The 15,164-nt window shown below is 37.0% G+C and overlaps 1 protein-coding gene across 11 annotated transcripts in view; it reads right to left on the bottom strand.

Annotated features, from left to right (window-relative positions):
- MTHFD2L (methylenetetrahydrofolate dehydrogenase (NADP+ dependent) 2 like) overlaps positions 1-15,164 on the bottom strand; it is a 142,576-nt gene that overhangs the window by 49,094 nt on the left and 78,318 nt on the right. For 4 of the 11 annotated variants that reach the window (XR_011257802.1, XM_069594361.1, XM_069594366.1 and 1 more), the window contains one exon: positions 13,990-14,411. The exons of 6 other annotated variants lie outside the window; for them this stretch is intronic. Coding sequence is in view for 4 of the 5 variants with exons in the window: in XM_069594361.1 (XP_069450462.1) it covers positions 14,311-14,411 (101 nt within the window). In the remaining variant the exon portion in view is untranslated. Of the gene's footprint in view, positions 1-7,353; positions 9,240-13,989; positions 14,412-15,164 lie in introns of those variants that run through there. One more of the 11 variants, XM_069594358.1, reaches the window with a different exon arrangement.

Below are 15,164 nucleotides of genomic sequence, written 5' to 3'. Positions count from 1 at the left end.
TGGTTTTAGGGGGAAGATATTCAGTCTTTCCCCAATAGGTATGATTTAAGCATGGAATTTTTTAAAATGCCTATTATCAAATTGAGAAACTTTCTTCTATTCTTAGTTTGTTGTGGGTGTTCGTCACTCAGTTGTGACAAATTTTTTGTGACCCTATGGACTATAGCCCACCAGGCCCTCTGGCCATGGAATTCTCCAGGCAAAACTTCTGGAGTGGGTTGCTATTTGCTTCTCCAGGGGATCTTCCTGACCCAGGGATCAAACCTGGGTCTCAGGCATTGCAGGTAGATTCTTTACCATTTGAGCTATAAGGGTGTCTTTATCTTGGAAGAATGTTGCATTTTGTTGAATGCTTCTTCTGTGTCTAATGAAATGATCACAAAGCTTTTTTCCTTTATTCTGTTGATGGTGTGCATTACATTAATTGATTTTGTATGTTAAAGTAAAACATATTGCTAGTGTAAACCCCATTTAGGGACTTCCCTGGTGGCTCAGATGGTAAAGCATCTGTCTACAGCGCGGGAGACCCAGGTTCGATCCCTGGGTCAGGAAGATCCCCTGGAGAAGGAAATGGCAATCCACTCCAGTACTATTGCCTGGAAAATCCCATGGACAGAGGAGCCTGGCAGGCTACAGTCCATGGGGTTGCAAAGAGTCGGACACGACTGAGCGACTTCACTTCACTTCAAACCCCATTTGGTCATGATATGTTACCCTCTTTATTCATAGCTGTATTCAGCTTGCTAGTATTTCATTGAGGATTATTGGATCTATATAAGGAATATCAGTCTGTACTTTTTTGTGATGTTTCTGTTTCAGTATCAGAATAATATTGGATTCATAGGAAATATCCCCATGTTGTCTATATTTGAAAGTTTCAGAGGAAGTGACATTAATTTGCCTCTAAATATTTAGTAGAATTCATTAGTGAAGTCATTCGGACTTGGGCTTTTCTTTGTGGGAGGAAGTTTTTAAACTACTTATTCAATCTCCTAAACTGTTAAATGTCTACTCAGATTTTCAGTTTCTCCTTGTGTTAGCTCTGGTTGTCTGTGTCTTTCTAGGAATTCATCCATTATAGTTTTCCATCGTATTCCCTTAGAATTTCTTTTTGTTTCTCTAAGGTTGTTAATGATGTCTTCCCTTTCATTCTTGATTTTAGCAATTTGACACTTTTCTTTTTTTTTTCCCCTCCTGGTCAACCTAGGTAAAGTTTTGACAATTTTTGTTAATCTTTTCAGAAAAACAAATTTTAATGTTGTTTACAATCTCCATTGTTTTGTATTCTCTATAACTTTTATATGCTTATTCTATTCTACAGAGACTTCTCTTTCTTGTTTTCTAGAATAACTATGTTTATTAATTTTAAAAATGTTTTGCCATATTGTCAAATAATAGGAAAAAACCTTTTTTTTCCCACTATGCACTTAAGAGAAAGGCTGGTTCAGTTCCAATTGGTCAACATTCCAGTTCAGATGTATCCTGAATACTGAGACTTGGTTTCTCCATTGAAAATGTCAAAAACAACTAGTTTTATATTATATTCAATTCTTGGAAAAGCTATGGCTGGATGTACCCAATGATTTGGAGGGATGGGCATGACAGAAGTACCAGTGGGGAGGAAAGATCTTCTAAATGTTGTCACATATTATTTTACAGTATTACAAATCCTATTCATTAATATCATCATTGCTCTCATGAGAAAAAAAATTACGTTTTTGGAAACTGTCAAGCTTACAGAGAGGACAATGCTTTTGCAAAATTATCTTTGCTTGAAATCAAGCTATAACCTAGTTCAGATGGCTAGTACAAGTTCACCACAATTCACTCCAGTGCCTTTTGTACCCACCACCAGTCTTTACTCTCCTATCTTCCTTTCCGCTAACAACAGCAGACCAGTGGGCACTCAGATCCATTTCCATCAAGACCAATAGAAAGATCTATCTTTATAACCAAGTAAAGACCTCCCCACTCCATCCACCTGTCTGATCTAAGGGTTGTGTCACTTTGGAAAGACTGTGATGATGAATACAATGAATGATCTCACTCTTCACTTGAGACCCCACCCCCCACAAATAGAGAGTGGCACAACCTTAACATATAATCATCATGTAACAACAGTTGGGACAGATAGTAACAAGAAGATTGCTCTGTCATACCTGTCAACAAACTGAATGGTGTTATTTCTAACCTGGTCTTCCATAAAGTATAACAACAGTGTTAGTAAATGATGTTTGGGCCAAACCTTACAGAGTCCACTACCATAAATGGGGTCAGTGTACAAGCCAAAGTGAGGAAAGAATGGGCACCTTGTAAGAATGAAAAAAAAAAAAAAAGCTCTCTGTTCTCTTAGGGATTTAATGGGTGGGTCTGTTACCTTGCCTACAAGCTTTGTTTTGGGAGAATAACTAGCTGATTATAACATCCTCTGTGATGCAAGTACCAAACAAAATTAAGGACAACACATTCACATTCATTTGGAAACACTAAACACATCCAGAGCATGGAACTCTGAAGAGGCTTGATATGAAAGCAGGGAAATCAAGGGAATAATTTTTTGAGGTTAAAAAAAAACTTATTAAAAACAAACAAATAAAACTACATAATAAAAATAAGTACCCTCAAAAAATCCGACACTCATTTTAAAAAATGAACAAAATCCACACAAATGGATTAGAGAAAGCTTCAAAATTTCTTGACGGTATTTTATCCTACCATAAACCCCCTTCCCATGTAGCCCAGCAGGAGTGTGGTGAGATGCTAGGCTGACGTTCAGGAGAGTAAGGGAAGCACACAGAGCCCCTGTCCTCAGGGAACTCAAATGCACTGTGTGGAAGATGACTTCTAAACCTGAGATGCACAGTAATAAGAATATACCAGATATACATGAAGTGCCTAGTTAAAATTATAAAAGAAAACTGTGACAGTCTTTCTTGCCTAATATTACTAAATCCAGCATATGTCAAATAGCCACTTCCTCTGTGAGGCTTTCTGTGACTACACCAATCTTAGTACCAACCACGTCTCCTTCCACAGATGTACTCACAGCTCCTGCACTTTCTCACACAGTTCACAATTTTGCCATTACATTTGCATGTTACATGTTTGTTTAGAGTAGATTATAAGCTCCATGAGGGAGAAACTAACCAGCATGTGACACAGCGTCTGGCACTAACATGTATGAACTCAATACATATGTCAAGCAAATGAAGGGAGAAAGGATGAATGCAGCTAGACTAGCTTCAGGCATCAGTCCTTGGAAAGTGGCATGCTAATTAAATGAGGAGAAAGGCAAAAGGAATCCCAAAGGAAAACAGGAAAGTCACCAAGGCTTTTGTTCTGTGTACTTTAACTTGGTGAAAAGGAGTTAGATTCTTGTTGAAAACTTAATCTGAGGAAGTTAAGTGAGTAAGTTCAGTAAGCGCCTACTAGACCTCTTGAAGTAACAGATAAATCCTCAGAATTCTGACCAATAAACTCAGAGTATTTTGTGAGATGTTTCTTCTTGGTAGTGAGGCAGAAAGAACTTCCAAAAGGAAAGAGAACATTATTGGAGTAGTTTCTTTCATTTGGGTCTTCTAATTGGCTTGGCTGGCACTGCAGGGCTATGAATATTCTTTTGACATGAGGAAGTTCTTTTCTGCCTCACTACCAGGAAGAAGGAAACATCTCACAAAATACTCTGGGTTTACTAGTCAGAATTCTGAGGATTTATCTGTTACTTTAAGATGTTTAGTAGACACCCCGAATATTCATTGGAAGGACTGATGCTGATGCTGAAGCTCCAATACTTTGGCCACCTGATGTGAAGAGCCAACTCATTGGGAAAGACCCTGATGCTGGGAAAGATTGAAGGAAACAGTAGAGGATGGCAGAAGATGAGATGGTTAGATAGCATCACCGACTCAATGGACATGAATCTGAGCAAACTGGGAGATAGTGAAGGATGGGGAAGCCTGATGTGCTGCAGTCCACAGGGTTGCAAAGTGTTGGACACGACTTAGTGACTGACAACAACAACAAGCTTTAGTGATGTTAAGTTACTGTAAGTGACCTTATTCCTATGTAACTAAAATGTCTTTATAAGTTGCTTCAAACTTTTTTTAAAAGTCAAGGTATAATTAAATTTCTTTAAATAAATGTCATTGTTAATCCCCTTTTGACAATTTTAGCAATTCAATTTATTTTGTGTATATCCCTAGTTATTTTTTTTAGGGTAAAAAACAAGTATGACTTACAGGACCACATATAAATAAACCAAGATTGTCTCAATTTTACCTGTGTAGCTACTATTATTATGTGGCTATAATCTCCAGCTGATTCTAGGAAAGCAATGGCATAATTAGTGAGGCACTGTTTTTCGTCTCTTTGGTCAGGGAAGGGGAAGAGAGCCTTTTCCTTACACAATTATTCTAGGATTAGTGGTGTACCAACCAGTTCCTATCTAGAGTTTACAGGTCAAAATCCCTAATGAGGACATTGGGTGGTGAGAAAACACTTAAGGAATATATAAGAATAAACCATAGGTTAAAAAATTTGATATGGGTTCTAAATTATTTCCTTGGCCATGAAATCACACAAAAAATGTACCAGGAGTTAAAACTTTTCCAGTTGGAGAACATATTTTGCTAAAAACAAATATGAGTCTATGACTAAAAGACACAGAGATGAAGGGATAATTTTTGCCCCTTTCAACAGATTACTGATTCCTAAAGAATGTCAGCATCACTCTGTGAGAGTGTGCTCTTAAGCATCACCACGCATTATGAAAGGGACACATATGGCAGGCTGTCTTGTAAGAGCTGAACTGGAATGAAGATGTAACAAATATTCACACAAGGAAAATGCCAAGTTTTCTGCTATTTGAATAGACAAATGTGAAATGTTATGAACTTGCAGAGAGTTATAGAATTGTAGATATAACTCTGCAAGCTTTGAAAATTTAAACTCATGCTTGTTTTTTGTCTTGCTTAAATATGCCCCTTGAGTTCCGTTAAAAAATGCTATAAATAAAATGTGGAATGTACCCAGTATAGCTATAAATTCTTGAGAAACATTTATGCATGCATGATGCCTGCTCCTTCAGTTATTATAACACTTGCAGTTAACGTAAAGCAAATAAACACAGAAAATGAAAGCACATCTTGCTTTCCAAAATTATGACAACAATAGCCAAAAGCAGAATGAAGAATCAAGATCAGGGGTTTTAGAAGAATCAACATCAGGGGCTTTGAAGACTCAAGATCCAGATGGGGTTCCCAGTCCTGGTTCAGGCATTCCATCATATGATCATGGGCAAATCAGTTCACTTTAAACCTCAACTTTTTGCATCTATAAGGATATTAAACTTACTGACTTCATAAGGGTGTTATGAGATTTAAAAGTGATGATTTTTAGAAATGCTCAATAAATATCAATCTGTATTATAACAGATAAATATTATGAATGTCAATATTTAAATAAAATGATGAAAATTCTATACTGAAACACTCCACTTAAAGGTTACTTTAAAGTCTGTTTGAAGGTGTACAAACCTAGAGACTATTATACAGAATGAAGTAAGTCAGAAAGAGAAATATAAATATCATATACTGACACATTTATATGCAATCAAGACAGTACTGATGAATTTATTTGCAAGGCAGCAATGGAGACACAGACAGAGAGAACAGATTTATGGACGTGGCGGGAGCAGGGGAGGGCGAGGGTGAGATGTACAGAGAGAGTAACATGGACACTTACAACACCATATATAAAATAGACAGCCAGTAGGAATTTGCTGTATAAGTCAGGGAACTCAAACAGGGGCTCTGTAACAGTCTAGAGGGGTGGGATGGGGAAGCAGATGGGAGGGAGTTTTGGGAGGGAGGGGACATGGATGTACCTATGGGTGATTCTTGTTGATGTCTGACAGAAAACAACAAAATTCTGTAAAGCAATTATCCTTCAATTAAAAAATTAAGTGGCCAAAAAAGTCTGTTTGAAAAACATCACTATATTTTAAAAGATAATGTCCATGATACTCAGGCATATGAGGAAGTACTAATTATTTAACCATATAGAAAAAAATCTTAATGTCCCTGTACATGCTTTTTCAGAAATATCAAGGAATAGCTTCTGCTGGAGATGAGTCAGATAAATTGGAAACTAAATAGGTTTCTCTAAGGTTTAAACTATTTATACAGGGGCAAAAAATGAATGTGCCTCTATTTGTTACAAAGCTTATTTCAGTTGAAATCTGGATTTGTCCTTGACTGACTACAAAAGAACATGGTATTAATGGCATCTGGATAGCTCTAGGGCCTTGAGACAAAAGGATAGACCATCAGTGGCAAGGAATGTTCAAGACAGAATGGCAAAGGGAGAAATCAGGGGCTCCAATGAGAGCAAGTAGAGGTTTTCCCTTCCTACTACCTCTTTCCCTCAGACTCTCATCCTACTCCTTCTTGGTCCTACTTGAGAACTAGATGACTTTTTCATACAATGAGGAGGCAACAAAACAAAGACTACTACACTGGCTTGATCTGGAGTCCCCGTCTTGGCTGTAATTCTGATAATATTCCATAGACTTGAATCAACTTATTTATAATGACTGATTGTTCTATCTTCTGTGTAGTAATAGAATGCTGTTTGCTTCATTTGAAATGCTGGTACAGACAGACTGTAGTTCTGGGAACTTTAACTCAGGATATTACTGATAATACAATTCTCAGCGATTGGGTAGAAATACTTCCAAATTCCATCTTCTTTTTTTTTTTTTAATTTTAATTGGAGGCTAATTAGTTTACAATATTGTAGTGGTTTTCGCCATACATTGACATGAATCAGCCATGGGTGTACATGTGTTCCCCATCCTAAACCCCTCTCCCACCTCCCTCCCCATCCCATTCCATCTTCTTTTGGCAGTTATACTTTTTAAATAAAATACTTTGCTGAGCATTTCAGTTTTACTAATGTAATCATGTTACATTTCATGTGGCCTAACATCAAAAGGGTTCATTGCTTAATGACCAAGAACTGAGTTTATCAGGATGCAGGAGATGGAATCGTTTTAAATAAAGCAATTTCACGTGATAAAAAACAAACAAGCAAAACAAAACACTAAATTTTTTTTCTGAATATTTGATAACCGATTTAAAAGCAAAAACTGCCCTCAATTTCAGCATCCCTGCATCTTTCAGTTTCCCATTGGTTTTTATAAGCTTTATGAAGATATAATTTATATCTCATATGATTTATCCATTTAATTCACTTGTCTTTTCATTTCTTCCTCTTTCAAGAAGAGTCATTTAATTAACATGTTTGGTACTTTGCAGGGGACAGGCCATCTCAGCTTTACACCACTCCATGCTCTTTTTTTTAATTTTTAAAGTTTACTTATTTGAATTGGAGGATAATTACTTTACAATATTGTGATGGCTTTTGCTATACATTAACATGAATTGGCCATAGGTATACATAGGGTACCCCCAATCCTGAACCCTTCTCCCATCTCCTTCCCTACCCTATCCCTCTAGGTTGTCCCAGAACACTGGCTTTGGATGCCCTGCTTCATTCATTGGTCTTGCACTGGTCATCTATCTTACGTATAGTAATACATATATTTCAGTGCTATTCTCTCAAATCACCCTCTCGTTCTCCCACTGAGTTCAAAAGTCTGTTCTTTACACCTGTGTCTCCTTTGCTGCCCTGCATATAGAATTGTTGGTTCCATCTTTCTAAATTCCATAAATATGTGTTAATATACTGTATTTGTCTTTCTCTTTTTGACTTACTTCACTCTGTATAATAGGCCCTAAGTTCATCCACCTCTTCAGAACTAACTCAAATGTGTTCCTTTTTATAGTTGATTAATATTCCATTGTGTATATGTATCTCAACTTCTTTATCCATTCACCTGCTAGTGGATATCTAGGTTGCTTCCAATAGTCTTAGCTATTGTAATTAGTGCTGCAATGAACAGTGCACTCCCATGTTCGTTTATATAAAAAGGTTATCAGCCCCAGAAGACAACATGAACTTCAGGCAGAATCTTGCCACAGATGGGGAATGGATCACCTTGTTTTTTATTTTATTTTATAATTGTGAAATCAGTACATCTTGAAGAATTTATTTGGAGAATTCAGAGAAAGATAAAGAATCAATATCTATGTTTTACTTATTAGCCATTAGCATGAGGTAACAACTCTTCTCAAGTTGAAGTTTTTCATATGTGTGTGTTGTGGGGTTCTATTTAGATTTCTGTACAGAAATCTATATAGACATTAGGTCCTGTCTATAAATCATATAATTAGTTTTCAAAATATAACTGGTAATAGGAATTCCTTCTTATAGCTATACCATCATTTATTAAATATTCCTGAATTGTTGGATGTTTCAGTTCAGTTCAGTTCAGTTCAGTCGCTCAGTCGTGTCCGACTTTTTGTGACCCCATGAATCGCAGCACGCCAGGCCTCCCTGTCCATCACCAACTCCCAGAGTTAACAGATTCAAGTCCATCGAGTCAGTGATGCCATCCAGCCACCTCATCCTCGGTCGTCCCCTTCTCTTCCTGCCCCTAATCCCTCCCAGGATCACAGTCTTTTCCAATGAGTCAACACTTCTCATAAGGTGGGCCAAAGTACTGGAGTTTCAGCTTTAGCATCATTCCTTCCAAAGAACACCCAGGGCTGATCTCCTTCAGAATGGACTGGTTGGATCTCCTTGCAGTCCAAGGAACTCTCAAGAGTCTTCTCCAACACCACAGTTCAAACACATCAATTCTTCGGCGCTCAGCCTTCTTCACAGTCCAACTCTCACATCCATACATGACTACTGGAAAAACCATAGCCTTGACTAGATGGACCTTAGTTAGCAAAGTAATGTCTCTGCTTTTGAATACGCTATCTAGGTTGGTCATAACTTTTCTTCCAAGGAGTAAGCGTCTTTTAATTTCATGGCTGCATTCACCATCTGCAGTGATTTTGGAGCCCCAAAAAATAAAGTCTGACACTGTTTCCCCATCTATTTCCCATGAAGTGATGGGACTGGATGCCATGATCTTTGTTTTTTCTGAATGTTGAGCTTTAAGCCAACTTTTTCACTCTCCTCTTTTACTTTCATCAAGAGGCTTTTTAGCTCCTCTTCACTTTCTGCCATAAGGGTGGTGTCATCTGCATATCTGAAGTTATTGATATTTCTCCTGGCAATCTTGATTCCAGCTTGTGTTTCTTCCAGTCCAGCATTTCTCATGATGTACTCTGCAAATAAGTTAAATCAGGAGGGTGATACTTAGGCGGCTTCAAACTTTTTGCTGTCATCAATAAATCTGTGATGGATGTCCTTGAATATTTCTCTGAAAACCTTACAATTTTCTTTAAACTCCTGGATATAGTATTTTGAGACCTTATCTGTTCACAAGCTTATAACAAGTTTTAAAGTCTAATTATTTGTATTTGGAGAAATGTACTCAAGTTTACTATCTCCTCTAGTGCCCACTGTAATTATTAATGCCATCTTGTAAGTTCTTTTTGAGACATTCAAGTACTCCTTTGCAGAGTTTCCAGTAAAAAAAAATCAGAAAATATATCATAAAGTAGAGGAGGGGGGAAGTCCTTCAAGCACTTTTTTTTTTTAATTCAAGAAGAAGTAAATTTGGAGTGATATCTTAGTGACCTAAAAGAATGTATGATACTCAGTATATAAGGAGGGCTTCTCATTCATTCTGATATGACGTATCACATTATTTTTAGGACTGTCCTAACTATCTTGTCAAAGATGTATATTACATGTCCTTTGGTTTGCGTGTGTATGTATGTATGTCAAAGACAAGGTATATTCCTACTTATCTTTAAAATAAGTGTAAGTATGAATTATGAAATACATACAACAGAAACATGATTGAAATGTACCTGCCCTTTTTTTCCAATGCAATCTGCAATCCCTAATGTTACTATCTTGATTTAAAGCACACACATTAGTAATATACTAAGAGAAGACTGTCTGTAATCTGCACACTCAGGGAAGAACTATGACATTTATATCTGTTCCATCCACAGTCATAAAGCCCACACTCATACATAGCACTCATTAATCTTCAAGTTTTGTAACAAAGGTAAATCATTCTAAAATAAGCAATTATTAATTAATCAAATCAGAAATAAATTTGGGAGGAAATGCACTTAGGTGAAAGATGAGGAGACAGGGCTGGAAACACTTCTCTGACTACATAAATGGGTGAGAAGAAAGGAATTACACAGAAAGCTGCCTGAGGAGATGTGTGGCTGCACAGTGACTCCTTCCTCCCCATCGCTCTCCTTTAGAACCAAAGCCACACCTCAAACAGGTAGCTAGGTGCACAGTCAGGTTCTCCATAGCCTCCTCTTCAGTCACCACCTCTGTACAGATTATTACACAAGTGTTGATATGTGATACTTCATCCCTGAATTAAAAAAAATTTTTTTTGGTTTCTTGTATTTTAATTAGATACATGGTGTTATTGCAAGGCCACAACTAATGACTGACTAGAGATCTATTGACATCATTTCACTTTCTGCCAGTGACCATACATTTGGGATAAACATTCAGCAGTACCGCAAATCTGAATATACCACAGGAATGATGACTTCACCAAAGAAGGGCTCATACTTCTACCCACAATAGAGAGCAAAGAGATAGCATTTTCTCATTCTTTCATTGAAGACAGTCATCATTTCTCAGATGTTTCTCAGCCTCCTCCCTATCTTACCTTTGAATTCTGCAGGTGTAAGCTCTGAGTCAGCGGTGCTGATGCAATGCCATATTAAGGCTCTGTGAAGTGGAACAGCCCCAAACAGGTCTGAAGAAGAGTCAGAGTCTGAATGGATCCTGAAGAGATCATCTGCCCTGATGAAAGCTCTCTTCAAGTTTTAGGGGGAAAACCCTTAAACCAAAGATAAGCACCTGACTTTTAAAGAAGGAAATGTATTCATTTAACAGTGAGTTTTCTAGTTCCCAATGGAAGGTTCTTCACGAGGTACAAGAAATACAAAGATAAATAAGACGTGGTCCCGGCTACTGGAGATCACAAGATGGTATAAATAACGTCAGTACTGTCCCACTTGTAATTCATACTGTTTTTCACTCATCACACATCTCATCTAGGTCCTCTGTATTTCCATTCTCCTTCTGCTCTTTTATTATTTTGTTACACTTCAAAATTTTCAATGTGATGCTTGAAAGAGACTTTTCTACTTTAAATAAAGGCACCCACTGTCATCCTATGTTAGTATCATGTATTTAAATTTTACATAATATTAAGGCCTCTTTTATGCCTTATATGAGTGTTGTTAGGCAGCTTTTTTTTTCAACAACTATAAACAATGACTTGATACAGCCTCATAGAAAGTTAGGCCTACTAAACAATTAATAAACTAGAAAGAGATAAGTCCATTGAAGGCATGGTTTTAAAAATTGCCTTATACCTCCTCTGTAGTCCAGAGTCAGCTTACTGGAGTCAGTTGTCGAAGTAAGTCACAATATTCAAGGACCATATTCAAAATGGCACAGAAGCTGTAGAGTAGATTTTAAATTATCTACTGATACACAAGGAAAATATCATGGTTTTAGGCACCATTCTTTATTAAATATGGATTAGACACCCTAGAATCTATTGTCTTTTAATGCAGAGGCAATAATTTGCTAAGAGAGGAATTTGCTGTTGGTTGTTTGTTGTTTAGTCACTAAGTTGTGTCTGACTATTTGCAACCTCATGGACTGTAGCCAGTCAGATTCCTCTATCCATGTGATTTCCCAGGTAGAATACTGGAATGGGTTTCCATTTCCTATTCCAGGGGATCTTCCCAACCCAGGGATCGAATCCATGTCTCCTGCACTGGCATTGATAAGTAGATTATTTACCACTGAGCTACCAGGGAAGCCCAACAGAGGGATAAAGGACTTTTAATAGTTACTCCCATGGTTATAAATGTCATGACCATGTCTGCCTTAATCAGACCCTCCAGAGTTGAATGGACACCATAGGAGTAGAATTATAAATAGAAAAAATATACCGGATGAACAGAAAAATAGCCTAAATGGATAGGAAAAACTACAGAGTATATTTAAAGTATGTAGAACTTTCATTTCAGATCCTAGTTTAAAAAAAAAAAAAAGAATGAATTTAAGTCAATAGATTATTCAAGTAAAAATTAAGCAGATCAGGCTCGGAAAACAGATAATCAGACCATAAAGTACTGAGAAAATCACTTGTTCCTATTTTTACAAAGCATTTAACCAATAAATAAGCATGCGAAACTTAGGTACTGAAAGGCTTTCTCTGATGAAAAAAATTATTTGACAATAAAACAGGCTGTGAGAATTAAGACTGGAAAAAGCAGGTCAACTGGGAAACTTAACCAAACTATATAATGGAAATCAAATGCATTGAATGATAAAGAATAATTATGACAAATTTACTGTGAACATACCAGAAACACAAGCATGAACAGAAAATATAAGCTGTGAGAAACATTTATGAATGGTTTTTAAGTATATATGTGGAAGATTCAACATTTATGAATTTAAGATAATCATTCTGTTTTTAGAGTATAATTTTGTCTCTACTATATGGGTGTGATGTAACTATGCAATCCACACAACTTTGCTATAAAAAAGTTGTTTGATAACACTTGTGTAAAGCATAAAATATGCCTTAATATTATTAATATGTAAAATTTAAATACATCAGGCTAACACGGAATGATATGGAATGTCTTTATTTAAAAAACTCCTCTTAAACATCACATTGTGAATTTTGAAGTGTAACAAAATAATAAAAGAGGAAGAAAATGGAATTGATTATATAAATACTTGTTTTGTCTAAACAAACTTATGTCTAGTACCATTGATGCTAATGACTTCCAAACCTGTCAGTCCAGATTAGAGTTCTCTTCCTAACCCCAAATCCTCATATCTCAGGCCTCTATGGATTTCTCCACCTCAATATACTGTGAATGTTTCAAACTCAACAAGTTCAAATGAGATTCATCATCACCTCTCACCCTCTCACTTCTCCACACAAATCTTGCTTCCTTTCTACATGCTCTCCCTTGTTAATAGCAACACCATATGCCCAGGATCCAAAGCCAGAAAGACTAGTTTACTTTTTCTTTCTCTGTCTGATTTTCAACTATTATATTAGTTTAGAACCACATCAATGCTACTCCCAGCTGCATCCTTGCCCATGGGCTACCAGAGTAACCCTTCAAAAATTTAAATATCATCATGTTATTCCAATGCTTACACCTATTTAAAGTTTACCCTTTCTCCAACCCTTCACCCCTGGTAACAATAAGTTTGTTCTTTAAGTGTGTGAGTCTGTTTTGTAAATAAGTGCATTTATATCTTCTTTTTTTTGATTCTGCATTTAAGTGATATCGTGAAATATTTGTCTTTCTCCATCTGAATCAGGGAGTTTAGAATTGACATGCACACACTACTATATTTAAAATGGATAACTCACAAGGACCTACCATATAGCACAGGGGACTCTGTTCAATATTATTTAACAATCTAAATGGGGAAAGAATACAGGAGACACAGGTTTGATCGCTTGGTGGGGAAGATCCCCTACAGGAGGAAATGGCAACCCACTTCCATATTCTTGCCTCGAGAATCCCATGGAGAGAGGAGCCTGGCAGGCTGCAGTCCATGGGGTCACAAAGAGTCAGACACAACTGAGTGATTAAGAACACACACTATATGTAAAGTAGATAATCAACCAGGACTTGCTGTATAGCACAAGGAACTCTACTCAATACTCTGTAATAACCTATATGGAAAAAGAATCTGACTACATACATGTATATGTATAACTGAATCACTTTGCTGTGCACCTGAAACTATGACAACATTGTTAATCACCTATACTACAACAGAAAACAAAAAGTTAAAAAGAAATAATAAAGGAAGTTCTTCTGGTTAGGAGAAAATGATATGAGAAATGAGAAATACATGCATATTTATGAAATATTTTTCTCATTAAAATTTATTGTAAATATAATTGAGTATTTAGCAAATATAACAGCAATGTATCATGGGGTTTACTACTATACATGAGTAAAATGTACAATAGTAGCACAGAAGATGGAAGGGGAAAATGTAAGCATGTTTTTGTAAGTTTCTTACATTAAAAGTGAAGTGGTATGTTACAAAAAATAAATAAAGTTTAATCCATAACTGACATGATAAAATCCAAATCTCTTCATTTATCTTGCTGTCTGGCTCTTTCAGAATGCTGTTTCATCTTTCACCACTCACAAAGAAGCATCATTTTGAAAGAGTTACAAGAAATCAGTCCTGAATATTCATTGGAAGGATTGATGCTGAAGCTGAAACTCCAATACTTTGGTCACCTGATGCGAAGAACTGATTCATTTGAAAAGACCCTGATGCTGGAAAAGATTGAAGGCAGGAGGAGACAGGGACAACAGAGGATGAGATGGTCAGATGGCATCACCGACTTGATGGACATGGGTTTGTGAGCTATGGGAGTTGTGATGGACAGGGAGGCCTGGTGTGCTCTAGTCCATGGGGTCGCAAAGAGCTGGACACGACTGAGCGACTGAGCGGACCTGAACATTTTTTGATACATGCACAGTGTTTTACTGGAGTAGAAAATAGCACCCCATTCAAGAATTCTTGCTTGCAAGGTTCAATGGGCAGAGAGGAGCCAAGTGGGCTACAATCCTTGGAGTCACAAAGAACCAGCCAAGACTGAGAAACCAAGCACACACACACAGTATTTTTACAGTTTTAAGCTTCCAGAAGGCCCCTTCCCTGTGATTCTTCCCAGGGAATTTCTCTTCACTCTGTGGGATGGGACCCCACTCATTTCGCCTTCAGGGTCAGTGAAACATAGCTGTCACTCCTCCTCAGTGACACATCCTCTGTCTGTCTATCTGTCTGTCTGTCTCTGTCTCTCTTTCTCTGTTTTTCCCTATCTTTGTCTCTGTCCCTCTTGGTCTTTGTCTCTCTATCTCTCTACTGTCTGTCTTTCTGTTTCTCTCTTTGATAGATAACCAGACATAAACACATCTACCCACAAATACTTCTAATACTGTATCATCAAACTGCATTATACTAATTTGTACATCTTTCTCCTCTGCTAGGCTCTGAATTTCCTAAGAACTGAATCTATAATTTAT

This window comes from Ovis canadensis, chromosome 6 (assembly GCF_042477335.2).
Source record: "Ovis canadensis isolate MfBH-ARS-UI-01 breed Bighorn chromosome 6, ARS-UI_OviCan_v2, whole genome shotgun sequence".
NCBI lineage: Eukaryota > Metazoa > Chordata > Mammalia > Artiodactyla > Bovidae > Ovis > Ovis canadensis.
Note: the sequence above shows the minus strand (reverse complement) of the source record. Positions and strands in the feature narration are given on the sequence as shown.